This window comes from Euleptes europaea, chromosome 7, assembly GCF_029931775.1.
Source record: "Euleptes europaea isolate rEulEur1 chromosome 7, rEulEur1.hap1, whole genome shotgun sequence".
Taxonomy (NCBI): Eukaryota; Metazoa; Chordata; class Lepidosauria; order Squamata; family Sphaerodactylidae; genus Euleptes; species Euleptes europaea.
In genome coordinates, this window is record NC_079318.1 from 78,516,363 (window position 1) to 78,543,754 (window position 27,392).

Sequence of the window (27,392 nt, forward strand, 5' to 3'; positions counted from 1 at the left end):
CCATGGGCAGCCTGGTGCTGGAGGACGGGACGGTGCTGCGCGGCCGCTGCTTGGGGGCCGCGGGGGCCGCCGCCGCCGGCGAAGTGGGTGAGTCCCGTAGGGGGAGGTTGGGGGGGAGGGGCCGGCCGGATCCCCCCCCTTCCCCACGTGGGGCCGCGATCGCGCCCCTCCCGCCCCTCTGAGAAGCGTGCCCTATGGAGGCGGGGAAGGGGGGGGTTTCTCGGTGAATGGCGAAGCCCTCGTGCTCTGGGGGGCGAGGGGGCGTCCAGCCCCGGACCCGTTCCGGGGCTGCCCAGCGGCGTCCTCGGCTGGGTTGCTGCCAAGGTCAGTCGCCCGGGGACATGCCAAGCACGGCTGGTCGAGAGTGTCTCTGAGCAGGTGCAGAGTGCTTCGTTGGCAAGGCCAGTCGTTCCGGGAGCGCTAGGGCCTGTCTGGAGCGGAGTGACGTTTTGCCTCTGCCGACTAGTCTGCGTGGGGGGCAGCAGGATGGCTGGAGCATCTCTGGGGCATCCGTCACAGGGAAATGGGTCTCTTTAGGCCAGTGGTTCCCAACCTTTTTTTGACCAGGGGCCACTAGGACTTTTTTGTTTGGTGCAGGGACCCCAAGGTTAAAAATAAAAATTCCAAGAATTTGAAAATAAACTTTAATCATAACTGTTAGTTAAACATTAAACTTAGAATAATATTTGAATATATATTTTTATAATAGAGAACTTTTAATTGAAAATATTAATTTATTATGGGTTTATAACTTTGTTTCGCGGACCTTAATTTAATTCTCGCGGACCTCTGGTTGGGAACCAGTGCTTTAGGCAGTACAGCACCCTGCTGACTTTCTCTCCCGCTCTTGATTGACGGGTGATTCTGGTAGGAGGCAGAGCACTTCCTCTTGCAATGGGTAGCTGACTCCGGGAACTCAATGCCACAAGGTGCAGTGACGGCCCGCTGGCTTGAATAAGGGGTTGGACAGACTGATGGAGGATAGGACGGTCATTGGTTACTAGCTACGATAGCTGGTTCAGAGGCAGTGTACCGTTGATTGTCACCTGCTGAGGAGCATCTGAGGGCCCTGCTTGTGTGGCATCAGACTAGCCGCTGTCGGAAACAGGAAACTGGGCTAGATAGGACCATTGGTCTGGTCCAGAAGGCGACTCTTAACTTGCATGGGCTCAGCGTCTCGTTTCAAACATGCTGGGACCCAAGCAGACTGGCTGCATGCTTAGTTTGCTGGCCGGCACAATGAGCACGATGTCCAGGCATACATCTCTGGTGTGCAAACTAAGCGTGTTTTGTGCGGCTGCTTTACTCGAGTTGCAGCACAGCTTGTGCAGTTTCGGTGTCTCGATTAAATTCATGCAGGAAAACTCTTTGCTTCACCAATTTGTTTAAAAATATAGGTAGAGAGAGCCCTGTGGGGGGCTCTTGTTTCTCCTGCCATGGTCATCTGCTCCTTCTCTTCCCAAGAGGGTCTTTTTGCTGTTCAGACTGGGCAGTTTGCCGGCCGAGGTGTGAGGCTGACTGCATCTCGATGGACCCAACTCTGTGCCTTCAGTCTGGCCTGCCATGTGTTAGCGGATTGCTAAGTGTATGACTGCACTTTGCAGCATGCAGCAGAGCGCAGATAATGCCAGGCAAGTTCTTTGAACAAAATGAGGCCCTTTCTCAGACAGGCTGCGTCAAAAGCTGCTCCAGCCTGAAGCTTGCTAGGCTGTTTCTTGCTAGCAGGTGGGGCTCGCAGCCACAGGCTTGATTCACAGAGTACCTGGTGGAATTCACTGTCATGTGGATGGAGGGGAAGCGACAATCACTAGCCTATAGTTGGCTTTAAAAGAGAGTTAAACAAATTCTTGGATTGCTCTCTCTGTGGGCATTAGACTCAATGCCTAAGTGGGACTTCCATGTATACCAGTACTGGGGGCAAAATCACAGAGAGGCTTTATCCTCCATACTCTGCTTGAACGTTTTCAGGGGGAAGCTGGTTGGGCAGTATGTTAAACAAGATGCTGGACTAGAAAGTTTGGAGGTTTGTAAGCAGAAGCTAGATGGCCATCTGACAGGAAGGCTGATTCTGTGAACTTAGGCAGATCGTGAGATGGGAGGGCCGGGAGGGATGGATCAGTGCTCGTCTCTCATGGCCCTTTCTTACATGTCCAGGATGATGCCGATTGTCACTTTGGGGTCAGGAAGGAATTTTCCTCCATGCTAGATTGTCCAGGATCCTGGAGAGTTTCTGGGCATAGAGCAGGGGTCATTGGGGGAGTGGAGGAGTAGTTGTTGTGCAGGGGGTTGGACTAGATGTTCCTTGAGGTCCCTTCCAGCTCTATGCTTCTAAGGACCATTGATCTGATCCCGCACAGTTGCTCTTATGTTACAATATTTTGGGGCTGTTTTGAGGGTCAGCTCAGCACTGAGGTAAAGGAAGTCTGCTGATGGGGGGGGGGCAGGTGAAGCAGCAGTTCAGGTCCATTTTGCATGGAATGGCTGGAGATCACGATTGGACTGATTTGAGCCCTTCGGGGGGGTGGTGGCTTCTGCTGGCATTTCTATCCCAAATTCATGCTGCATTAGGCTAATCCTCTGGGGTTATGTGTGGAGGGCGATAGTCATGATGCGAGGGCAAGAGGCATGATTGGAATGCTGGAGAAACCTGTGGACAGCTGGAGAAAATAAAAGGAAGTTTTGGAATGCACCGTCTAGCTTTGGAAGCTGGCCCGACAAGACTTTGTGCAATTAGCAGTTTACAATCCTGAGAATGTTGGGCTGTTATGTTAAGCAAACCCCTTGTCCTTCTGCGAGGCAGGCATGAGGTCTCTAATGTGGAAAGGACTGAGTGGGAATTAGATGGAAGATCCAGCAGGGCTCTTCTTACGTTGTTATGGTCTGATTGTCTCTGTGTGATGCAGCCAGTCTCTCTGTGATCGTTGGAAACCAGTGTCTTATCAAAAAGCATGAAATCTCATATCCGGGAGGGTTGCGCATTATGCCTGTTGAAAAAGTCAATGTAATTTTGTTCCATGTGTAAAAAAAACTCTAAATGGAGGATGGGGAGGGGGGAAGGCTTCCTGTACGTAGAATTTGTGGGGATTGGATAACTGCCAGCCATGCTTTTCCTGGCTTCTTTGCCCTTCCTTGCTTGGTGCATGGCGGCAGCACCTGATACCCAGACAGTATCTGATGCATTTCTAACTAGGTGTCACCTGAGATGGTTGGGGATATGTAGCGTCAGTGTGCCCTTAAACTATGGATGGATGTTGGAAAGGGGAGAGAATGGCTGGCAGCATAGGGGCAGGTCGTGATTGCCATGTTTCTTAGTCAGTCACATGAACACATGAAGCTGTCTTAAACTGAAGGGTCCATCAAAGTCAGTATTGTCTACTCAGACCGGCAGCGGCTCTCCAGGGTCTCAGGCAGAGACCCTACTTGCCTAGTCCCTTTAACTGGAGATGCTGGCGATTGAACCAGGGACCTTCTGCATGCCAAGCAGATGCTCTACCACTAAGCCTTTTGAAGCTTTGTGGCCTTGACTCTGTTGTCTGCTGGGGGCAGTATTTTGCCAGAGGCCGTTTTTTGCCCGAGACAAGGGTTCTTTTTTATTATTATTAATTTTATTTCCCAAACAACATAAAAACAACACATACAACACACACTCCATATACATAGTCAATGCTCCATGCCTAAAACAGGATCTTCATCTATGAGCAGAGATACATAATTTGACAAGGGTTCTTTTAATGGATTTGGGTGGTCAAAGAAGTTCAGTGAGGCAAGGTACCTTGGCAACACAAGGTACTTCCCACTTCTTTTATACTTCCCAGCTTGTTTCGGTGCCACCTCCCAGTATAAGTAACACCTGGCAGTCATGGGGACTTGGGGTTAATGCATTCACCTGCAACTCCCTTTCCCTTTAGCAAGGTTGAATAAGTTGGAGGAAGTAATCCTGCAGCCACTTTAAGTTATAGAACCTAGTTGCCAACAGTCTTGAAGCCAGGATAAGGTCACCTGACAACTCTGTTCCCAATCCTCCTCGGGAGTTCGTCGGCATTGGCACTGCAGGCAGAATGCAGGGGACTATTCTGTAGTATTGCAGTGAGTGACCCTTGGGCACAAAGTCACAACAGAAGGATGTACAGATGCTGAATCTCACACCTATCGCTATGGCACTGCTCCCTGGGGTAGGTGACAGCTCCTTGCTGTGGCTGTGAGGCAGCATAGGGAAAGCGCTCGCAGGGCTTGGCTTTGCTGTTATTGGGGCAGGCTGTCTTAGTGTTTGTGCCTTGGGTAGGGTGTGCATACATGTTCTGGGCAGACTTGCCAAGCCAGTATGGACCAAGTCCCCTGGCGCAACCTTGTGCGGCTGATCTGATTTGTGTTCTTTCTCCTGGGCTTGCAGTCTTCCAGACGGGCATGGTAGGATATCCCGAAGCACTGACAGATCCCTCCTACAAATCCCAGATCCTGGTGCTGACTTACCCTCTCATCGGGAACTATGGCATTCCTCCTGATGAGTTGGACCAGTTTGGACTCAGCCGGGTGAGTGTGGGGCAGCAAGGAGAGCCCGCTTCTGTTTTGTAGGTGCCACCACTGCAGAGGTGAACTGGATGGACTTTGGTCTGATCCAGCATGGCTTTTCTCATGTTCTTATGGATGCTTCCAAGGGATCAGGTCCACTCTCCAGCAATGGCCAGTGTTTGCAAACCATCCCAGGCTAGTAAAAAGCACTTCCGGCCACCTCTGTAATTCAGTACCCCAAATTGAAAATGCAATACTTTGATAAGGAGGACAGAGGCACCCAGATCAGATGACATCTTTAACCCTTGATCAGCGTTGTCCTTGAGCAACAGTGATTCTGCACATGCATATTCCAAAGAGGGGGTCTTCACAGGGGGCGGTCTCAGTAGTTGCCAGTGGGCTAGCCGCTTCGGCTCCTCCCATTCGAAGGAACATGTCTCTCCAGTGGTGCTCGGATACTAGAGTGTGTTCAATCCTCATTCCTTCTCTCCTACAGTGGTTTGAGTCGAGCCGCATCCATGTAGCAGCCCTGATTGTGGGCGAGTGTTCTCGCAACCCCAGCCATTGGTGTGCCACACGCTCACTTGACCAGTGGCTGCAGGAGAATGGCATTCCTGGCCTGGAAGGTAAGAGGTGCCCAGTTGAAGGACTAGTGCTAGGCCTGAAGGGAAGATTACTCTGGCAGGGGCTGCATTGAGAACAAGCAAAGAAGAGGGCAGTGGGCCTATGTGAAAATCTAGCCGGTACCATGATTGGGATGCAGTAATTTGTGCATGGATGGGTCCTGAATCCCTCAGCTGCTGTCCTCTGGGCATCAAACCTGCAGTTGCTAGGGCTTGCATTCCTGCGGGTTTCGACAGTGAGAATGGACACAGAAGATCTGAGCAGTCAACCAGTGACAACCCTTGGGCAAGTGGCCATCCCTCTGCCTCACTTCTCCAGTCTGTAAAATGGGAGTTTTGGTAACCTGCCTCACAGGGTTACTGGGAGTGCATGTGAAAACCAGGTTGCATCTTAAAAATGACTAAACATTAGCAATGAGGCCAAAAGGATTTGCAGAGGAGGGGAAATCCCATTCTCTCATGCTCCCCAGCATTGGCTTTGCTTCCCCCCCTTTCTGACCCCTGTTATTCCCTATCACCCCTTTCCAGGTCCTTGCAATACCCCTTCTCACCTTTGCTGCCTTCATCTCTCCTTCCTCTCCCATCAGCTCTGCTTCCTTTCTTCCTTCCTTCCCCACCCGCTGTTCAGTCACCACCAATGGCTCCTCCTCCAACCCCCCCCCGCCTCCGCTCAGACCCTTTTCCTTTTGTTGGTATCCATGGTTGCTGTCACAGCATTGGCCACCGTTTTGGGTTACCTATGCAGGAATGCCACCTGAATTTCAGTGTGTATTTGTTTTTTTTCTGGTGACATCTGTTGCTCTTGGAGGGGAAGGAGATAACCCAGTTTTCCCCTGTTTGTTTAAACACCTTTTTTCTGCGAACCAGAGAGAAGATTCCCTGGGTTTGTAGAAACCTGTACAGCAAAACCAAAGGATAGGATGTGATTTGTTTGTTTTAAATCCTCACCAAGGCTATTCATGGTGATTAGATATAAGGATAAATACTTTAGGTGGCTGGTAGTAAGAGGCCTGACCTGGATAGCCCAGGCTAGCCTGACCTTGTCAGATCTCAGAAGCTAAGTAGGGTTGACCCTGGCAAGTATTTGGATGGGCGGCCTCCAAGGAATACCAGGGTTGTGACACAGAGGCAGGCGGTGGCAAACCATCTCTGAACATCTCTTGCCTTGAAAACCCCCACCAAGAGGTCTCCGTAAGTCAGATGTGACTTGACTGCAAAAAAAGAAAAGAAAAAAAAGAGAGACAGTAATGGATGAAGGCCGAGAAATTTTGTCCACAATATGCACATATTGCCTTGAGGGCGGCTTGCTATTGGTAATGTTCTGCCAAGCAGCGTGTGGTATTTAGCCGAGAAGAATTCTGGGGCAGCAGAACTGTGGTAAAGCTGTCCTCACCACATGGCAGAATGTGAAGATGGCATACTGATTATAGGCAACCTCCAGGGTAAAGGTAAAGGTCCCCTGTGCAAGCACCGGGTCATTCCTGACCCAGGGGGTGACATCACATCCCGACGTTTACTAGGCAGACTTTGTTTAGGGGGTGGCTTGCCAGTACCTTCCCCAGTTATCTTCCCTTTACCCCCAGCAAGCTGGGTACTCATTTTACCGACCTCGGAAGGACAGAAGGCTGAGTCAACCTTGAGCTGGCTACCTGAAACCAACTTCCGTCGGGATCGAACTCAGGTCGTGAGCAGAGCTTTTGACTGCAGTACTGCAGCTTACCACTCTGTGCCAAGGGGCTCTAGGGTAAAGTTGCACTTAGTTAAATGGCTCGCTATTTTCTCCTTTTCTTTGTGGAGTGGACCACAATGTATGCAAATACTGGAGTTGCTTCAAGTCAACATTCAATGGGTTATTTCTCCCAGTGAGTGTAGGAAGTTTTGAGGGTGGGTGGGAGAGACCATCTGTCTTTTTTTGGTATGCCTTTATTTTTTGCACCTACAGGAGTGGACACGCGAGCACTGACCAAGAGGATTCGGGAAAAGGGGACCTTGCTTGGCAAACTGGTTCCCGATGGCACTCATAACCAGAACCTCCCCTTTGAGGACCCAAATAAGAGGCATTTGGTGAAGGAGGTCTCACTGAAGGTGTGTGTGTGGGGGGGTAGGGGAGTCTGGGGGCCTGGGGGAGTGGGGGCCAGAGTCTGGGGGTTGGACTTGATGACCCTGGTGGTCCCTTCCAACTCTATGATTCTATGAACATTGTGGCCTCCATAGCCCATAAATAGTAACAGGCTAGATGTTGAGGGTCTGGCCCTGGAATGGGGCCAGAGAGAGAGTCTGTGGAGCCGGAGAGTCTGTGGAGCGGAGAGAAGTGGGGGCTAAGTGCACAGCTGGGGTATAAATTGGATGGACTGAGGGATAACTATACATTTTTGCCAAGATTGAGGAGGGGAAGGGGAGTTGACATTAGAATGTAGAAATAAGGAAAGTGTAATCTTTCCGGAGATTAGCTTATTTGAAAAAAGATTCTTTGTGCACATTGTGGAGTGGCGTTTTTCTCCTTTTACATTAAAAGTATCAACAATGTTCTCTTAAGGAGATTGAGGGCCCCCCCCCGGGGCATCAATCCTTGGGACTGCCATTTTGGAAGTGGCATCCGCTACTCTTTCTTAAATTTCCCAGAGTGCAGTCTCAACAAAGTCAGGGAGCCCAATGTTGGAGGGAGAGGATGTTTTCCATGAAGTTTATCGGATACTTGAGCTCTTCTTCTCTCCCCCATAATGTAACAGGCACCCCAAGTATTCAATTCTGGTGGTTCCGTGCGGATCACAGCTGTAGACTGTGGCTTGAAGTACAATCAGATTCGATGTTTGTGTCAGCGTGGTGCCGCTGTGACCGTGGTGCCCTGGGATCACCCGCTGGACAGTGTAGGTGAGTCGCACAGGGCCTCTCCTGTGTGGGGGCTGACGGAATGCCTTAAGCCATGGGGTCACTAAGGGAGTGTGCTGGCACTGAAGTTCCCCATGATGGCTTGGCCTGGCAAAACTGACTTGTTTGAAATAATTGTATCCTGCGTTTCCGTGTTTGGTGCTTACTTTAAAGTGAAAATAATAATGTTAATACAAAAACATAAAGTCACAGTCCAACAATATAGAAATTATATCTAGTTGTTAACCAGAAAAAAAACAGCAGCAAATCAAAGAAAAACTCTCCTCCCATCCTAAGGTTTTAACTTGCTGCCTAAAGGGTAGCAGTGATTGTGCATTCAGCCTTTACTGCATGTCTCTAGATAAGGCAATAAAGAAAGGGTCCAGATGGCTAATATTATCAACTACTCATTACGAGGAGATAGTTTGATCTTGTTGGTCTGTAAGATGCTGCCGGACTTAAATCTAACTGTCCATTACAAAGAGGTAGTTTTCCAAAAGTCCTGAAAAAGGCCGTAATGTGACCTATGTTTGGAAAAATCTTCCCTTGACAAAAATGATAGGCCCTTTTCAAACTTGCTGGTATTCAGCAAAGGGATTGAGAGACGGGTGCTGGAATTGCTTTGTGAATGAAGACCGCTTGAGTTTCTCTGTTGGACAATCTCTTGTTTGCAGTTAACACAAGGAGAACCCCTTCTGGATCAGACTGCGTCCTGCCGCACACAGTGGCCGACCAGTTGCCCTGGAGAGCAAATAGATAAGGCATAGAGGCCAAGGCCTTCCCCTGATGTTTTCTCCTAGCACTGATATTGAGAGGCTTATTGCCTGTGGACATGGAGGTTCCCTTTAGTCATTACAGCTAGCTACAGCCCTCAGTTTGCAAGACCTGAGCAAGGCTGTTAAGGATGGGACATTTTGGAGGTCATTATTTCATAGGGTCAGCATAAGTCGGAAGCAACTTGACTGCACTTGACATACACACAGCCAGAGGTGGACCTATCTTTCACGTTTCTCATCCCCTTTTAAAGCCATCTGTTCTTGTGGCTTATCATCATGCGAATTCCACAGTTTAATTACCCATTGAGTAAAGTAGTCCTTACGTCCATCCTGAACCTGTTCCCCATCAACTTCTTTGGGTGCCCCTGAGTTCTAGTATTATAGGGAAGGGAAACAAAGCCCTAGCCACTTTGTTCATCCTGTGTATAAATTGATACACATCATGTCCCCCTCTCCCTTCGTTGTCTTTTTTCTAAACCGGAAAGCCAAGTCTTTTGTCCTCATAGGAAGGGTGCTCCAACCCCCTAATAATCTTGGTTGCTCTTGTCTGCACTTTTTCCAGTTCTTCAATATCCTTTTTGAGATATGCTGACCAGATGAACCCGGTACTCTAGATGAGGCCGTACCATAGTTCTATACAAGGGTATTACAATGTTGGCAACTTTATTTTCAGTCTCCCTTTTAATAATTCACAGCATGGAGATTGCCTTTTTCACTGCTGTTGCACACTGAGTTGACATTTTCATTGAGCTGTCCACTACAACTCCAAGATTTTTTTCCATTTCAAGGGTATACTGTTCATTTCCCATCAGCATATGTTTAAAGCTAGGATTTTGCTGCTCTTGGTGGGGTCTGAACTGGCAGAGCTAAGGGAAATGCATCTCGTTTGATGTTGGTTGATCTCTCTGTCACTTTTGACATAGAAGAACACGAAGGTTTGCCTTGTAGCTGTAGTGGGCCTGAAAGGCATTTTGTTGAATTGGTACTGGTCTTACACTACCTGGGACCCACATATCTGAAGAACCATCCTCCTGGGTTGAACCTGTATGTCTGCTAGATCCACAGAGGTTTCCTTGCTGGGTGTCCCCTCTTAAATCCATCAGATCTCCCCAGCCTGAGCTTGGTAGCACTCATGCTTTGGAGTGACCTCCTTGAGGAGTTCGGGAAGGCTTCTTCACTGCTTGGGTTGCTTTGCCAAGCCGTTTTGTTTAAACGTACTTTTGGGAGTGAGTGAGTGAGTGACAGCTTTGAGGAGAAGAAGAGCTGTTTACTGTTAATTTCTGTGTTCTTATTGTTGTACGTTACCAGTTAATGCTGGTTCTGGCTTGAGTCAGTGTGGATAGCAAGAGAGGCAAAAGGTATTTTAACAAATAAACAAGAAGGGAAATTGTCCTTGAGAGATACTGGTCTCAAATTGCCTAAGGGTTTAAAAGTCAAATCAGCATTTCAGATTGGGCCCAGGGGGAAAAAAGCAACTAATGCAAATCTACCACCATCAGTGTTGCAGGTCCTTGTCAGTAACCTTGCTGCCGTATTTTATGCCAGCTGAATGTAGCCTCTCCTCTATTGTGTTACTGTAGTGCAGTGTTGACATTCCAAGAACACAAATCTCTTTGGCAAGGCCGTCCTTTTCTAAGAGAGAGCGCAGCTGCTGGAGCAACTGAATGTGGTAAACGGTGCTTCAAACCACAGATACTTCTTGATCCTCCAGAAATAAAGATGAATCCACAATCGCCCCCATGCTTCAAACAGACTTTCTAAAGGTGTGGGGGATGCAACCCTGTCCAGTACAGGCTAAACACCCGTGTCCTGGATAGTTAAAACCACCATCCCTCTAAACATATTGTCTTATTCTGCTTCAGTTGAGTAGCTTGCATCCCAGAGTGTTGCTAGCTCTGGGCTTCTGTTCGAGACTTCCACAGCCTCATCTGGATCCAATTCCATTTTTACCCTCCCAGAATTTGATGGACTTTTTATCAGCAATGGCCCCGGGGACCCAGTATTGTGCCAAGCGACTGTTGCCAACCTGCGTGGTGTTTTGGAGCTGCCGGCCCCTAAGCCTGTCTTCGGTATCTGCTTGGGCCATCAGCTGCTAGCTTTGGCCATTGGGGCCAAGACCTACAAGATGAAGTAAGTGTTTGGGGGAAGGGGGAGAGACTGTGGCTCAGTGGTAGAGCATTCTGCTTGGCATTCAGAAGGTCCCAGGTTCAATCCCTGGCATCTCTAGTTAAAAGATCTGGCAGTAAGTGATGTGAAAGACTTCTGCCTGAAACCCTGGAGAGAGAGTGCCAGTCCGAGTAGGCAAGGAGTCCTAAATGTAGTGCCCATGGGCACCATAGTGCCCACCAGTGCCGTTGGGAGGGGCCATGGCTCAGTGGTAGAGCCTCTGCTTGGCTTGCAGAAGATCCCAGGTTCAATCCCTGGCATCTCCAGTTAAAGGGACTAGGCAAGTAGGTGATGTGAAAGACCTCCACCGGAGACCCTGGAGAGCCACTGCCAATACTGACTTCGATGGACCAAGGGTCTGATTCAGTAGAAGGCAGCTTCATGTGTTCATGTGTGTTCAAGCGGGGCTGATATCCCCAGTTGAGTTTTCTTGAAAGATGGTGACCTTCCCTGACTTTTCTCCACAAAACTACTTGTGGTTTCTCTTTTGGGACGGGCTGTCTGATTGCTCCCTGAGGCTGAACTTCTTTGGTCCTTGTGATTTGCTCCTCAGGTACGGGAACCGTGGGCACAACCAGCCATGCCTCCATGAAGGCTCTCAGCGCTGTTTCATCACCTCGCAGAACCATGGCTTCGCAGTGGACCCGGCTAGTTTGCCAGCTGGCTGGACCCCTCTCTTCACGAATGCCAATGACCGCTCCAATGAAGGCCTGGTGCATGATTCGAAGCCCTTTTTCAGGTGGGAGCAGCCTCTGGGGGAGAAGCCCTGAGTGGGACTGCCTGTGATCTCTGTGGGAGGTGGCTGGCCTAGGAAAGGGCATAGGGTGAGTTGGATGGTACACAGGGCACCACAGTGTATCATGTGCCTTGTAAAAGTGAGGGGGTACTTGGGTTCACAGCTGTGGTTTCTGACCCTCATGTTTCCCTGCTTTCCCCCCTCCCAGCGTGCAGTTTCACCCAGAGCACAAAGCAGGCCCAGCAGATCTCGAGTGTCTGTTTGATGTTTTCTTGGAGACCATACACGACTCGTTCACTGGAGTGCAGAATCCCAAGACAGGTGGGAGCTCTAGGGCACGGCTGGTTTCTTTGGGGATCTGCAGAAAGCCTGGTTTTGTTCTTACACTGCAACAAAACCGGGGGACGCTTGCTGAAGACTGTGTCCCTTCTTGCCTGCCTGGGGTTTGCATGGCTGCCGTAGATGGGTTCTGGGGGCTTTGCACGGGAAAGCGTGGCAGAATTCCCTAGGTAACTGGGCCGGCTTTCGTCTCTCTCTAGTGCGTGAGCGGCTGCAGGACTGCCTGCAATCGGCAGAAGCCCCGCTTGCCAGAGATGTGTCCCGGCCCCATAAGGTTCTAATCCTGGGCTCCGGGGGCCTTTCGATAGGGCAGGCGGGTGAGTTTGACTACTCTGGCTCTCAGGTGAGTGTAAATTTGAGGATGTGGGAAGTTTGGAGGGGGGGGAAATTGCTTTGTGTGACAGGTATTATGAGGGGAGGTGTGGGAAAGCAGAGGTGGTGCAAGTCAGTGCAGGAGGTCTCCAAGGAGAACTGGGAGCATCCTCTTCCGTCTGCCACCTGGGAAGTGCAAAAAACTTTTCTCAGCTTGCTCTCCCAGTTGTGGAATCTGCTGTGTTGTCATGTTCTCAAGGTGATAACAGAAATTCTTCTGTGGGAAAGCACTTGATGGCTGAGGTTTATCAGCCTGGAATTACTGCAACACCCTACATTTCAGGGGAAGTGTTTGTTTTATAACTCTTTGGTCTATTCTCTAGAAGTTTATATTGTGGTATAGTGGTTGGAGTGTCAAACCAGGACTGGAGAGACCTGGCTTCAAATTCCTACTCAGACATGAAACTTTCTGGGGAACCTTTGTTCATGCACTTGCTCCTAGCCTACCTCATGGGGTTGCTGTGAAGATAGAAGGAGGGATTATTATAATCTTGTCTCTCTCCTTACCAGGCAATCAAAGCTCTGAAGGAAGAAAGCATCCAGACTGTGCTGATCAACCCCAACATCGCCACGGTGCAGACCTCCAAAGGCCTGGCTGACAAGGTCTACTTCTTGCCCATCACCCTTGACTACGTCACCCAGGTGAGCGGCGCCTCCCTATCTTGTTCCATCCTGTGGGCCGCACCAGGCCTGTCAAACCTCTGCTCCCATATGGGGCCTGTGTCAGGGAGGTGGGACTCCAGGGCCACCTGGATTTAGGGTGGAAGGGTGGATTTGGAGACCAAGCCCTATGAGGAAAGGCTGAAGGAGCTGGGAATGTTTAGTCTGGAGAAGAGGAGGTTGGGGGGACATGAGTGCTCTCTTTAAGTATTTGAAGGGCTGTCACTTAGAGGAGGGCAGGGAGCTGTTCCTGTTGGCAACAGAGGATGGGACTCGCAATAATGGGTTTAAATTGCAGGCGGAAAGGTACCAGCTGGATATTAGGGGGAAAATTTTTTTTACAGTAAGAGTTGTTTGACAGTGGAATCAGCGCCCTAGGGAGGTGGTGAGCTTCTCCTCATGGCAGCCTTTAAGCAGCAGCTGGACAAGCACTTGTCAGGGATGCTCTAGACTGATCCTGCATTGAGCAGGGGGTTGGACTAGATGGCCTGTATGGCCCCTTCCAACTCTATGATTCTCTTTTGATGGTAGGTGTTACCAGTCCTGCCGGCACAAACTGCTCCAGTTGTGTCTGCCCACATAAACAGGCACTGTCTGCTTTCTTTGACACTTTAAGTCAGTGCTGTGAACTACAAACCAGCTCCTCTTGGGGTTCTACCTGGGAATCTCAGCAGTGCCTTCCTTGGTCCCTGATGTGCTTTAGAATGAGGGGTGATTGCCTCCATGGAACAAAATCTATTGTGCACCCCAGATTCACAAATCTACCTAGCTCCCATCCCACACTTCATCCACTTGCAGAAGGCTAATGAGGTGTGTAAGAATAGTGAAGACAGTTGCATAGCTTCAGGATGGGTACGCAAGGGCACAACATTTTAAGGTGATTTCTCGCTTGCTGTTCTGAGTCTAAAGATACAGCCCTTATTTAGTAGCCAGATAACTGTATGCATTTGCGCCTCTCTCTCTTGTGCGGTGGATGCATGAAAACTTCCTCTCTGGAAGAGTGACCAGGATTCTCTAAACTTTAGTTTTTCTCTCTCAGGTTTTGGTCTGTACTTTAAGGGCTAGCAGTTAAATGGGTTCTTTGTCTCTTGCTTGGCAAACTGTCTCATTGGTCCCTCAACCAAGCCAGTTCATTCCAGCTACTTTTTAAGAAGTGGGAAACAGAGAAGTGAAACTTGAGGCAAGGGCTGTGGTTCAGTGGTAGAGCGTCTGCACTGCATGCTGGAGATTCCAGGTTCGATCTCCGGCATCTCTACTTTAAAAGGATCAGGGAGTAAATAAGTGATGTTGCAAGACTTCTGCCTTGGAAAGCTGCTGCCAGTCAGAGTAGACAGTACTAACCTTGAAAGACCTATGGTCTGACTCGGTATAAAGCAGCTTCAGATGTTCACCTCCACCTTCCCTTCTGTATGTTGATTACCGGATCTCAGATGAAAAACTGGACTATATCTGTGAGTGGTGTTCAGGAGTGAACTCATGGCCAGTTAATGTTCCTGGGCACAATTGGGGCATTGAAGCATGTCTTTTGCTTGCCCTTGTGAGATGCAATAATGGAGTGTGATGGGAGTCATATGTGGAGGAACTTCCTTGTCCCCTCCCCTCTGCCACAGTGGCCATTTCCCCTCCCTGTGGACAGGTGATCAAGAATGAGCGCCCAGATGGTATCCTGCTGACCTTTGGAGGACAGACGGCGCTGAACTGTGGCGTGGAACTGACCAAGGCCGGCGTGCTGGAACGGTACCGGGTGCGAGTCCTGGGCACCCCTGTGGCTTCCGTTGAGATGACGGAGGACCGCAAGGTCTTTGTAGAGAAGATGGAGGAGATTGGAGAACATGTGGCACCCAGCGAGGCCGCCTGCTCCATTGAACAGGTATGGGGGGGGTGACCTTGCTTTGATAAATGGGCTTTCCTTGAATACCCACAGTGACCATAATCTTCTGACCTTCCTGACTAATTATACAGGGAATATTGTACCATGATGATGATTAGAGTTCAAGAAGGCAAGCTTAAGATTGTTGTTATGTGCTGTGGTGACTACAGGGAACCTCTACGTCTAAAAACAGTAAACCTCTGAATACTGGTACTGGGAGGCAATAAGGAAGGTCGTGGCTTATGTGCTTTATTTGTTGGCCCTCCAGGGCAACTGGTTAGCCACTGTGAGAAACAGGATGCTGGACTGGTCTGATGTAGCGGGGCTGCTCTTATGAGTTCCTTTTAGCCAAGGCTCAGTAAAGAGTGTCTCAGAGCATATGCAGAATGCCCTTTTCCTCATCAAGTAATCACAAACTGCCCCTACATTTCTGGGATTAGGAAAAATGGTTTCCAGGGTAGGTTTTGTGGCTAGTTCTAGAAGGTTAATCTCTGTCTAGGCATTATTCTTAGTACAGTAGCTAGGTAGGTTTTTCCAGCTTTTTTTGTGGAACAGTGAATTTTGGATGGGACGATGGCAGTGGCTTAGAACCGATGTGGAATTGTTGACTAAAGCATCTGGATACCTGGACACTGGTGTCAATCTTCTTGTGAGCTGAGTCCATGGTAGGAATGCCAGCCTCCAGCTGGGACCTGGGGATCCCCTGGAATTACAGCTCATCTCCAGACTACAGGGACCAGTTCCCCTGGAGAAAATGGCTGCTTTGGAGGGTAGACTCTGTGGCATAGTACCCCACCGAGGTCCCTGTCCTCCCCAGGCTCCATCCCCAAATCTCCAGGAGTTTCTCAATCTGGATCTGGAAACCCTACCACCACCACTACCATCCACTGCTGGTGGCCGGGTGGGGGGGAGGGACGGGGACTTGGCAACCCTAGCCCATGGAGACTGCCTGCTTCTTCTCCTTCACCAGTTGCCACAGCATTGGAGCAGCCTTTCCTTCTCTCCCTACCCACAGGCTCTGGTAGCAGCTGAACGGCTCGGCTACCCGGTGCTCATGCGTTCGGCCTATGCACTGGGCGGGCTGGGCTCTGGCTTCGCCAATGGGAAGGAGGAACTGACGGCGCTTGTGAGCCAGGCCTTCGCCCACACCCCACAGGTGCTGGTGGACAAATCACTCAAGGGCTGGAAGGAGATAGAGTATGAGGTGGTTCGAGACGCCTATGACAACTGCATCACGGTAAGGGCTTTGTGGGCCCTGCCCTGGATCGGCCCAGGCTGGCCTGATCTCGCCGGATCTCAGAAACTAAGCAGGGCCGGCCCTGGTTAGTACTTGGGTAGGAGACCGCTAAGGAGTACTAGGGTCTCTATGCAGAGGAAGGCAGTGGCAAACCACCTCTGCTAGTCTCCTGCCTTGAAAACCCTACTGGGTTGCCATAAATCAGCTGCAATCTGATGGCACTTTACACACACACACACACACACACACACACACGGGGTTTGTGGGTTTGGGAGCGAGAGCAGGGTTCTTACCTCTGACTCCAAAGGCAAGGAGGCAAGGCTATATTTTGTATAACGGTTTGCATAATTCACCAGCCAAATCTTTGGCTGCAGGGTATTAGTCTGTGTTGGGGCTGCAGTGTATCCATTAATAACTTGTAGTGACTGGCCCTTTCCCAGCCTGTGTGCATCTACTGGCCTCCCTAGTCCTCCCCCCCCCCTGCTGCTGAGCACCACCCCTTTTATACCACCTTAGGGGGTGGTTAAATTCATCTGCCGCCTGCACCTTTCTATTGTTGGAGTTTTAGCGCCATTGAGGAGCATTATTGGGTTATTTTAAATTATATTTTAATGGGTTATTGTTTTACTGTGCTTTAGACTGTGTAAGCCACTCTGAGCCCGACCTGCGGGTTGGAGAGAACGGGGTAGAAATGTAATAAAATAATAAAAATAAAATAATACATCTATTATAAACAAGGTGTAAGATGTAGAAAAACAAGTTTGACTACCCAGAGACCAGACTGAACCACTCTGAGAGTGGCCGGATTGATTTGGCCCACATATTCCCTGGTCTCTAGTTTGTGGCTTGCCCTCTGTTCTTCCACTCCACTTGGAAAAGAGAAGGGCAGGAAAGTTTACATCTCAAAAGAATGACCCCCTTATTCAAATACGTGTGTGGAGTTGAGCATGGAATTGAGGTTTCTCCCCAGGTCCGTGGCGAACTTTCTGCTTGCTCCCTCTTTCTCTCCTTGTTTTCTTCCCTCCTCATTATTTCCATCTTTTATTTGCTCTCTTCTTCTCAGCCCACTCAGCGTGGTGCAGTGGTTAAGAGCGGTGGTTTGGAGTGGTGGACTCTGATCTGGAGAACTGGGTTTGATTCCCCACTCCTCCACATGAGCGGTGGACGTTAATCTGGTGAACTGGATTCGTTTCCCCACTCCTACACACGAAGCCAGCTGGGTGACCTTAGGCAAGTTACAGCTCTCTTAGAACTCTCTTAGCCTTACCTACCTCACAGGGTGTCTGTTGTGGGGAGGGGAAGGGTGTTGTAATATCGAGGGTCTGATATTCCAGTATTCAGCGCAACGGAATAATTCTTTAGATTCTGAACACGTGTGTGTGTGTGCGAGTCTGAAACAAAAGAAGCATCAGGCTTCTGTTCTATTTAAACTAAACTCATTTATTGGTGAAATACAACAAGGATAGGAAAGGTCAAACAGGGTCACCTATCCTAATCTATCTTGCTAGCTGTCTAGATATAAAAAAAGGTAACCTGCCTTCCGTTCCATTGTAGGCTAGGAAGGCCTGAGCATGGCAGCGCTCAGCTCTAGGCTTGCTTGGATGAGGGTGAGAGGGAAGAGAGAGAGAAGGGAAGCTTTCCCTGACAATATAGCTCTAAACATCAAAGAGAACAGAAGTGAGGGAGAGGTGTAACCAAAGACGACCTTCTGTGCCCTGTCTGTTATCTGACTCTCTGGTCAGTCCCCCCCCCCCCCAATGTGGAGGCAGGTGACACCGTTAAGAAGGGCATATTTTCCAACAAAGGGGAAGGTGATTGAAAGCCGATTTGTGTCTCCCATAAGTGGTAAAGAAAGTCGGCATATAAAAACCAACTCTTCTTCTTTCTCCGAAGCGGCACTGCCTGCTGCCGTTCTGTTGCTGGCACTTCTCCTCTCAGTAATTAGAACAGTGCTGCAGCCAGGCCTTCTTTCCATCCTTCATCTTCTGCATCTTCATCCCACTTGGCATGTACTCTTTCCGGGGTCTCGCCTTCCTTCCCCTTCCTTCCCCCTATCAGTTCAAATCAAATTATAATTAAAGTCGGGAGATCTCGGGTTGATATGAGGCAACCTCCTTATTTTTGTACTTGACGGCCCGGTCTGAACTGCGTGGAATGACCCCCTGGGTTGGTGGCCTGGGTTGGTGTTTTGGGGTGGTGGTGAGAGTTCCGGAGTGTGGAACTTCCTTCCTTCTCCCCTTCTCATCCCTCCTAGGTGTGCAATATGGAGAACCTGGACCCACTGGGCATCCACACTGGGGAGTCTATTGTGGTGGCCCCCAGCCAGACACTTAACGACCAGGAATACAACCTGCTGCGCACCACAGCCATCAAGGTGGTTCGGCACTTGGGGATTATTGGCGAATGCAACATCCAGTATGCGCTGAACCCCGAGTCTGAGCAGGTGAGCCTCTGCAGGGGTGGGATTGCAGACATCAGGAGGAGCCATGGCTTAGTGGTGGTTGATTCCCGACAGCATATCCAATTAAAAGAATCTCCAGTGGTTGGGCTGGTGGAAAGATCTTTCTCTCTCTGAGAGCCTCCGTTAGTTGGAGGAGACCACAGTGGTCTGATTCGGTACAGTTTTGTATGACTGCTGAGGGTTTCTGGCCCGGAGATGGAGGAACATATTGGTGGCAGGAGCAGGTAGGCTTCCTTGCTCTGTTCACCGTAGCTGGAGGGGGGTGGTGGAAGCCTTTGCTGGGCCTTGTTGCTGCATTTATTTCTGTCTCCCCCCCCCCCCATTGCACAGTACTACATCATAGAGGTGAACGCCCGGCTCTCGCGGAGTTCTGCCTTGGCGAGCAAGGCCACCGGCTACCCCTTGGCCTATGTTGCTGCCAAGCTGGCTTTGGGCATCCCTTTGCCCATCCTCAGGTAATGTCTGTATAGCTCTAGGTGCTTGTGTGGGGGTGAGAGTGCGCTGCTCTGCCTGATCTTGCCTGGGACGGGGTGTATGGGCTGGAGTGTATGCTGGTTCACTGCTTCTTTTTGGACAGAATGGTTGTTTTATGTGAATGAAGTGAATTTGTGTAGCAGTTAGATTAGGACTGGAGAAATCTGGGTTCCCCTGAAATGACCTTCCTGTTCTCCAGCCTAACCCGCCTTATACTTTGTGTATTTACTTACTTCATTTATACCCCACCTTTCTCCAGTGGGGACCTCAAAGCAGCTTAGATGATGCTCCACTCCTCCATTTTATCCTCACAACAACCCCGTGAGGTAGGTTAGACTGAGAATATGTGATTGGCCTGGAGACATCCAGCAAACTACCATGGTAATTTTTTTTTAAACATTTATTCTTCCTAATGGAGCTCAAGGTGGCTTACAATATAAATAAAATACATAAAACAGGCTACATAAAACGAAAATTTTAAAACCACAATTTAGGACTGTTTTAATCAAATGCAGTCCTAAATAAACGGGAATTTGAACCTGAGTCTCCTAGACCTTAGGGGGTTACCGCACTTTTTATTCCCAGCGATGTATTAAGAGTTTGAAAATGTTGTAAAAAACATCGCTTTAAAAGGGTTTTTGGATACCACGGCTTATAAATGGTTGGAAGATGTCTTCACAGCTAAAGGGGCCAAAGTGCGAACAGTATTTTTTATAAGATTTTCAAACCCTTAATACATCGCTGGGAATACAAGTGCGGTAACAGCCTTAGTCTGACACTCTAACCACTACACCACAATGGCTCTCCAGGGTTGTTGGGAGAGGGGAGGAGAACCATGCCTGCTATGAGCCCTTTTGATGAACGGTGAAATAAAACATTACAAAGAAGTGTTCCTTCTGCTTGACTCTTCTAGAGCACAAATCTCTTGCCCTGCTGTAATTTTCCTTGAAGCACGTTGAGGCTTATTTGCAGTTTAAAAATCACATGCTTGAGCAAAAGGTTGCTCAGCTTAGCAGCTTTGGCACATCTTAGATTTTGTACCATTTGGCTTGGTCTCCTTTCTCTCAGCACGCTGGTTTAGGGGGAAAGAGAGACCTCCTGCCTGTTTTTAGAGACTGTGCTCTGTCTTGGATGTACTACTTTGCTTCCTTTTGCGCTCTGATGCTCACTTTGTTCTCCCAAAGCACACACCCTGTTTTGGTCTCTTAGAGGCTACTAGCCCTGCCTCGCTTTCCAAAAAGCCAGCAGCAAGAATGCACTTCAATATGCACTCTGGGGAATCACTTGACACTCTCCCCCCCTTTCAAAACTGTTGAGCATTTACTGCATCTGAAGAACAAATGCCCACAGAGTTTAGCACCTCTTATACACTTGGGAAGTCCAGTTTATAGAAAAAAGAATTAAGATATTCAGGAAAGGAATGGAAGCAACCTGGGAATGGTTACTGAAACAGTGAAAAGTTATCTGAGGAAATAAAAATAACAAGGCATTATCTTTAAAAGAGTTCTATGAAAAGAGAAGGTAAACTTTGCAGAAGCTCTTTCCCAGCCAAGCTTCCTCATGTGAGAATTTACCAACATTGGCATGGGGTGAAGGGTTAGAGGATTGGTGCTGTTCATTCCTGTCTGGCTCTGGCGACCCCCTCATTGACTCACAGAACGGGGCATGTCACCCCCTCAGTGCCTCCGTTTCCATCCCACCCAGGGCCGACCCTTCTCTGTTGCTTCCCCGCTCCAGGAATTCAGTCACCAACTCCACCACAGCCTGTTTTGAGCCCAGCCTGGACTACTGCGTCGTCAAGATCCCACGTTGGGACCTCAGCAAGTTTCTGCGCGTCAGCACCAAGATTGGCAGCTCAATGAAGAGTGTGGGTGAGTGGTGGGGAAAGACCCTGTGGGTATGGAGTCCTGTAGTTGAGAGGAGACTTCCTCTTCCCAGAATGCTGTTCACCTAACCTTGGGGTGTTCCATGGGTGTTGGCGTTAGCCGCTTGTGTCCCTTGCTTGTTTTCTCCGCCTCCCCGTCATCTTTTCCAGTTGATCTGTTTTGCATCTGTGTTTATGGTGTCAGGGCAGGTCTGTTTATATGGTTCTGATGAGTCTGTGGCCAAAGAGGCTCCTGCATCATTCCTTGAAACATTTATTTCCCTGCGTCTCTTTCCCTCCTGTTTTGTACCAGACATTCTGTCTGATAAAGAATACTGGCAGCTTTGAAAGCCTGCACTCATTGTATTGTGATAGTTTGGTCCTCACGAAAGGTATTACAGGATTGACTTGGCAGCTGGCAGAATTTTCCTGCTAATCAGAGCTACAGTTGTTAAAAGAAAAAAGGCATAATCATTTTGGTATTAACGGATGTGTGAAAATGACAGCAGTTTCAGAAAAACTCTTTTTTCTTCCAAAGTTCTAGAAACTTTGCTCATTGCCCACCCGCTGTTCTGTTCTCCCAGGTGAGGTTATGGCCATTGGGAGGAGCTTTGAGGAGGCCTTCCAGAAGGCCCTGCGCATGGTAGACGAGAACTGTGTAGGGTTTGACCACACCGTGAAACCGGTCTCTGACATGGTAGGCTTTCCACTGGAAGAGGAGGAGGGGAGGGTACACGCATACACAGTTTCCATCAACTTGGGAACCAGCACTCAGAACTGTTCTGTCACCCTCCGCCACCACTGCAGGAGCTGGAGACTCCTACCGACAAGCGGATCTTCGTGCTGGCAGCTGCCCTGCGGGCCGGCTACTCCATCGAGCGCCTTTATGAGCTCACCAAAATTGACCGCTGGTTCCTGCACAAGATGAAGAACATCACCGACCACGCACTGTGCCTGGAGTCATACCGCCAGGCTGAGCCGGGCGCCATGCCAGCCGCGGTGCTCAAGCTGGCCAAGCAGCTGGGCTTCTCGGACAAGCAGGTGGCTCAAGCTGTCCTCAGGTACTTGCAAGATGGCGGAGCGGAAAGAAGCCCAATAGTCTGTATAATCCAGAAACCTGCCCCCAAAACAGGGCCATGGGATTAGCCCTTCTCCCCAAGCCAGAGAGCAAGGACATTGCATGCTGGGGGAAGGGTTAGGGAGGAGGAAAGAGGATCTGTAGAAAGAGAGATGGCCCCTGAGTGAAAAAGAGCTGCAGGCTAGACTGTGCTAAGATGTGGTGTAGCAATTAGCGTGTTGGACTAGGATCTGGGAGACCCAGGCTGGAGGACCAACTCTGCCATTGGGAGATTGCTGGGTGTCCTTGGGCCTAGTTACACTCTCAGCCTAAGCTCCCTCACAGGGTGGTGGTTGTGAGGATGAAACAGGCAGGGAGAGCAATATTGTGTTGTGAACCGCTTTAGGTCCCATTGGGGATCAAAGTGTGTATGTATTTTCCATCAAATTGCAGCCAACTTATGGCAACCCTGGAGATCTTCAGAGGTGGTTTGCCTGCCTCTGTGTAGCGACCCTGGTATTTCTTGGTAGTCTCCCATCCAATTACTGACCAGGGCAACCCTGCTTATCTTCTGAGATCTGAGAAGATCGCACTAGCCTGGGCTATCCAGGTCAGAAAGGTACAAACAGCCAGATAAATAAATAAGGAGGAGCTACACTCTGCTTCCCATTGTGCTTTGCTCTTATTTACTTAATAATTTCCCCCTACTCTTTCAGGCATCTCGGGGCAGCATACGTCATTCTCCCCGACTCCATTTTATCTTCACAATATCATCTCTGTGTGCTAGGCTAAGCTGAGAGTCACTGGCCCAAGATTATCCAGTGAGCTTCCATGGCAGAGCAAGGATTTGACTCCGAGTCTCCCAGATCCTGGCCCAACACTTTAATTACCGCACCAATCTGGCTGCAGTGATGCAGTGCACTCTGGGTGAGCAAAACTTCGCCTGCCCTGTTCTTATCTGTCACCCTCCCTCCGTCCCTCCCTTGCAGTACAGAATTAGCTGTGAGGAAAATGCGGCGTGACCTGAAGATCCTGCCAGTGGTGAAGCAGATCGACACGGTGGCGGCTGAGTGGCCGGCCCAGACCAACTATCTCTACCTCACCTACAACGGAACAGAGCACGACCTGGCCTTCCGCGAGCCGCATGTCATGGTCATCGGCTCCGGCGTCTACCGCATCGGCAGCAGCGTGGAGTTCGATTGGTGTGCCGTCGGGTGTATCCAAGAGCTGCGCAAGGTTAGAACTTAAGCTTGTTCCCAGCAGGCATCCTTTGGCCCACACTGAGCCAGCCAGACATCTAGAATCCAGACCCCTCCTATCTTTTTCCGCTTCTCACAGTGCGGTCTGCTCGTTCCACTGTCCCAACTAGGGGTAAATGTTGTGTTGCTGCACGTGGTTGGGTTAATCAGTGCCTGACACCTGGGCACCCTCATATATGCTCAAGACAAGCGCTGGTTCCCAGGAGTGGCAGGTTACGGTGGGCTGGCCTAACCCCTGCAGCTTTATTGACCATGGCTTGGAAGGGAGGGACATGCTCTTAATCATAATGCTTCCCAGGGAGGGGGGGAAGCATGGATTCCAAAAGACATTGCAGTTGCCTGGATATTTTTCCTTCTCTCTCTCCTCTTCCCTCCACAGATGGGCTACAAAACCATCATGGTGAACTACAACCCTGAGACAGTGAGCACGGACTACGACATGTGTGACCGTCTCTACTTTGACGAGATGTCATTCGAGGTGGGTCCTGAACATTGGTGTTCTGTGGGGGGGGGGGACCTGGTGGGCAGCGCTTGGGAGAGGGGTGTCACAACATCTCTTCCTGTTTTTAGTTAATTTAAAAAGCCGCCTGCCCCAAAAATAGTTGTGCATGTTGCTCCTTCCTTCCCTCCTTCCTTTCCTCCTTCCTTTCCTCCTTCCTTTCCTCCTTCCTTTCCTCCTTCCTTCCTTCCTTCCTTCCTTCCTTCCTTCCTTCCTTCCTTCCTTCCTTCCTTCCTTCCTTCCTTCCTTCCTTCCTTCCTTCCTTCCTTCCTTCCTTCCTTCCTTCCTTCCTTCTCGTTCGGTACCAATAATAAAGAACCTCAGCATGGAGAATTTCTTCTTCCATTCCAGCCTTTGTTTGGGGTTCCTGCCAGTGTGTCAAGTTAGAACCTCTGCCGTGGCAGGACTTCTAGGATGTGGGAGACCAAAAGTCTGAATCCCCACTCTGCCATGATAGTATTCTGGGTGACGCTGGATCAGTCACATTGTCTGAGGCTAACCTACCTCACAGGGTGGTTGTGAGGATAAAATGGAGGTGGGGGAAACAATGTTGTGAGCGTCTTTGGGTCCCCATTGGGGAGAAATCAAGGTAGCAATATCTTATTAAATAAAAGGGTGGGGTTTCCTTCTTTATTTTCTTTGCCTGTATAAAGCACCTGCCTAAGATCCAGAGTCCACTGATAATCTGTTTTGGATTTTCCTTTTTGAAAGACCATCTTTGAGGGGGTGGTAGGACTCCCTGACATATTCCTTTTTAGTGTGTGTTGGCACTGGCTATTGTAATAGGAACTGCGCCAGTGTGGTGTAGTGGTTAGAGTGTCGGACTAGGATCTGGGAGACCCGGGTTCGAATCTCCACTCTGCCATGGAAGCATGCTGGGTGACCTTGGGCCATTTATGTACTCTTAGCTTAATCTTAACAGGGTAGTTGTGAAGACAAAATAGAGTAGGGGAGAATGTTACAAGCAGCTTCATGCACCTATTGGAGTGAAAAGGGGGGGTATAAATGTCATAAAATGAACAAAAATAGTAAAATCCCAGAAATCACCTGTGCAATGAGAACAGTATTGTGTTCTGCCTTGGACAGTCTAGTAGCCCTGCTGATGATGCCAGACTAAATTTGTATGTAATCAAACTGAACACATAAAGCTGCCATACTGAATCAGACCCTTGGTCCATCAAAGTCAGTATTGTCTACTCAGACCGGCAGCGGCTCTCCAGGGTCTCAGCCAGAGGTCTTTCCCATCACCTACCTGCCTAGTCCCTTTAACTGGAGATGCCAGGGATTGAACCTGGGACCTTCTGCTTGCCAAGCAGATGCTCTACCACTGAGCCATGGTCCCTCCCCTAAATTGGTTTGGTTAGTATTCATAAAGGTCCCTTTCTTTGCAGCAAATGCAAGAATATGGATTTCAGGCTCTTGCTTCAGCAAAGTTGGCTTTTGGGGGCAGACGTGGAGTCCTGTTCAGCCGCCCCTGATTTCATCCACATGAAATGTTCCTTATCTCAGTCTCTTCTTCTCTTCTCCCCCCCCCCCATCTTCCTTGTGACAGGTGGTGATGGATATCTATGAGTTGGAGAACCCCGAGGGTGTGATCCTGTCCATGGGAGGGCAGCTCCCCAATAACATTGCCATGGCGCTCCACCGGCAGCAGTGCCGGATCCTGGGCACCTCTCCTGAGGCTATCGACTCTGCCGAAAACCGGTTCAAGTTCTCTCGCCTTCTGGACACCATTAACATCAGCCAGCCCCTCTGGAAGGAGCTCTCGGACATGGAGGTAAAAAGCCCGCAGCAGGTGCGCTGGAACGCCTAGCAGGTCTGCAGGGTAGAGCAGGCGGTGGCTCCCAGGAACTGGTACGACCCTGCGCCCCATTGTCCCTGCTGTGACATTGGCAGGCGTGTAGTAGGCTGACATCTTTCCACCTGGGGGTGTGGGGTGCGTGAGCGAGAACTAGGATCCAAGCAAGACGCACTCTCTGCCACTTACTCGTGAATAACACAAAATGGCTGTAGGGATGATGGGAACTGATTGTCTGAAGCTGTGGGACGGTTGCCTTGGCTGGCCTTGTTGAGTTGTGCATGAATTTTGGTGAGGGACCTGGGCTGCTTCCACATTTAGACGATTTTCAGTGTCGCTCTCATGGCTGCTACAAATGCCAGAGGCATTCATTCACAGCAACAGTGGCGCATCCACACGGATGCTTTCCTCACACTTTCTTTGCCTCAGCTCTCCATGGCTGCCATGTCCTTCCCTGCCACTGGAGGGATTTTTCACGGTAAACTTTTTAAAAAAATCTGTATTACTGTAGCATAAAAACATTATAACAGTCTGTTACAACACGTATTCGTTTCTGGATTTCGTTTAAAAAGTAAGTTTCTATCCCTTTTGGTTGCAGAGTTATAAGGAGAAATGTGTCATTACAGCCATTACATTTCCCATTATAACTCCACAACCAAAAGGACTGGAGACTTACTATTTTTAAAATGAAATTTGGGAACTAGTATATCTAGCTATTATCAATTTAAAAGAAAAAAGCTTTGGGAGAAAACTCTGGTGTGTGCATGTGCGGAAGCTGCTGGCTCAGGAAAATGGTGCCAATGTGTGCAGGACTTGAAAAAGGCTCACTTTCCAATCCATGTGGTGACCAAAGGGGCTTTGACTGTGATTTTTCTGAAAATATTCCACCAAACTAAGTTTGGAAAAGGAGCTCAGTACAGAGTGGGAAATCACAGAAGCAGAATTAAGAGAGGATGGGGTCATTTGAATGCTTACTGAAAACAGTGCTGCTTCAAAAGTAATCCAAAACAGAACAACCATGTGGAAACAGCTAAAGATGCACACAGAGGCTTTCTTATAGTAAAAAATAGTCTGTCCTTGCATGAAAATTGATGTAGAAACTGCGATAGAGGACATGCTAAAGCTGGTGGGGGTGTGTGTCTCACTTCAAGTACCCTCGTCAACTTCTGGTGACATGTATGCATGTGTATCCTGCAGTCGGCCAAACAGTTCTGCTGCAAGGTGGGGTATCCCTGTGTGGTGCGCCCCTCCTATGTACTCAGTGGGGCTGCCATGAATGTGGCCTATTCGGACAGCGATCTGGAGAGGTTCCTCAACAACGCTGTCGCCGTCTCCAAGGAGCAGCCGGTTGTCATCTCCAAGTTCATCCAGGAGGCCAAGGTGAGCGGGGTTGTCGGCCTGGGAGGTGCTTCTGATGCCTCAGTCATGCAAAATGCTCCCATCAATAAGTGGCATCTGGAGAGAAGTGAGAGAACCCAGTTTTTAGAGGCATGGAAAGTGGGGGGGGGGGTTTGATAAGCTATGAGTCTCCCAAAGCATTGGAGGAGTACCTAATGAAGCCTGCCAAGGAGCATTTGGGGTTTACTGACACATGCCATCTCCCAGTATTTGGCTGTAGGCCTGGCATCTTGGGGGAAACAAGCCCTTGAGAAGCTCTTGTTTTAAACCCTCTGGGGAACAAGGATCAATTGGGTATGGGCCATTACATAGAGGAATGTTGGGGCAAATGGGTCATGTTGATGTGTTGCAGGGAGGCAAGGGCTCCAAGTGGCAGGCAGGCATTCTGTTCCCCCTTTCACTCTTGCAGAGATAGCTGCTGATTTT

General features: G+C 49.4%; 1 protein-coding gene across 1 annotated transcript in view; it reads left to right on the forward strand.

The window, feature by feature from the left end:
- CAD (carbamoyl-phosphate synthetase 2, aspartate transcarbamylase, and dihydroorotase) overlaps positions 1-27,392 on the forward strand; it is a 47,808-nt gene continuing 20,416 nt past the window's right edge. The window contains exons 1-21 of the mRNA XM_056853000.1: positions 1-87; positions 4,391-4,530; positions 5,006-5,135; positions 7,075-7,217; positions 7,862-8,003; positions 10,735-10,906; positions 11,496-11,681; positions 11,887-11,999; positions 12,218-12,360; positions 12,900-13,031; positions 14,686-14,919; positions 15,935-16,156; positions 18,411-18,599; positions 18,948-19,072; positions 20,829-20,962; positions 21,540-21,652; positions 21,763-22,016; positions 23,002-23,248; positions 23,651-23,749; positions 25,323-25,547; positions 26,766-26,948. Coding sequence (XP_056708978.1) covers positions 3-87; positions 4,391-4,530; positions 5,006-5,135; positions 7,075-7,217; positions 7,862-8,003; positions 10,735-10,906; positions 11,496-11,681; positions 11,887-11,999; positions 12,218-12,360; positions 12,900-13,031; positions 14,686-14,919; positions 15,935-16,156; positions 18,411-18,599; positions 18,948-19,072; positions 20,829-20,962; positions 21,540-21,652; positions 21,763-22,016; positions 23,002-23,248; positions 23,651-23,749; positions 25,323-25,547; positions 26,766-26,948 — 3,411 coding nt within the window. The 5' untranslated portion in view covers positions 1-2. The remainder of the gene's footprint in view (positions 88-4,390; positions 4,531-5,005; positions 5,136-7,074; positions 7,218-7,861; positions 8,004-10,734; positions 10,907-11,495; positions 11,682-11,886; positions 12,000-12,217; positions 12,361-12,899; positions 13,032-14,685; positions 14,920-15,934; positions 16,157-18,410; positions 18,600-18,947; positions 19,073-20,828; positions 20,963-21,539; positions 21,653-21,762; positions 22,017-23,001; positions 23,249-23,650; positions 23,750-25,322; positions 25,548-26,765; positions 26,949-27,392) is intronic.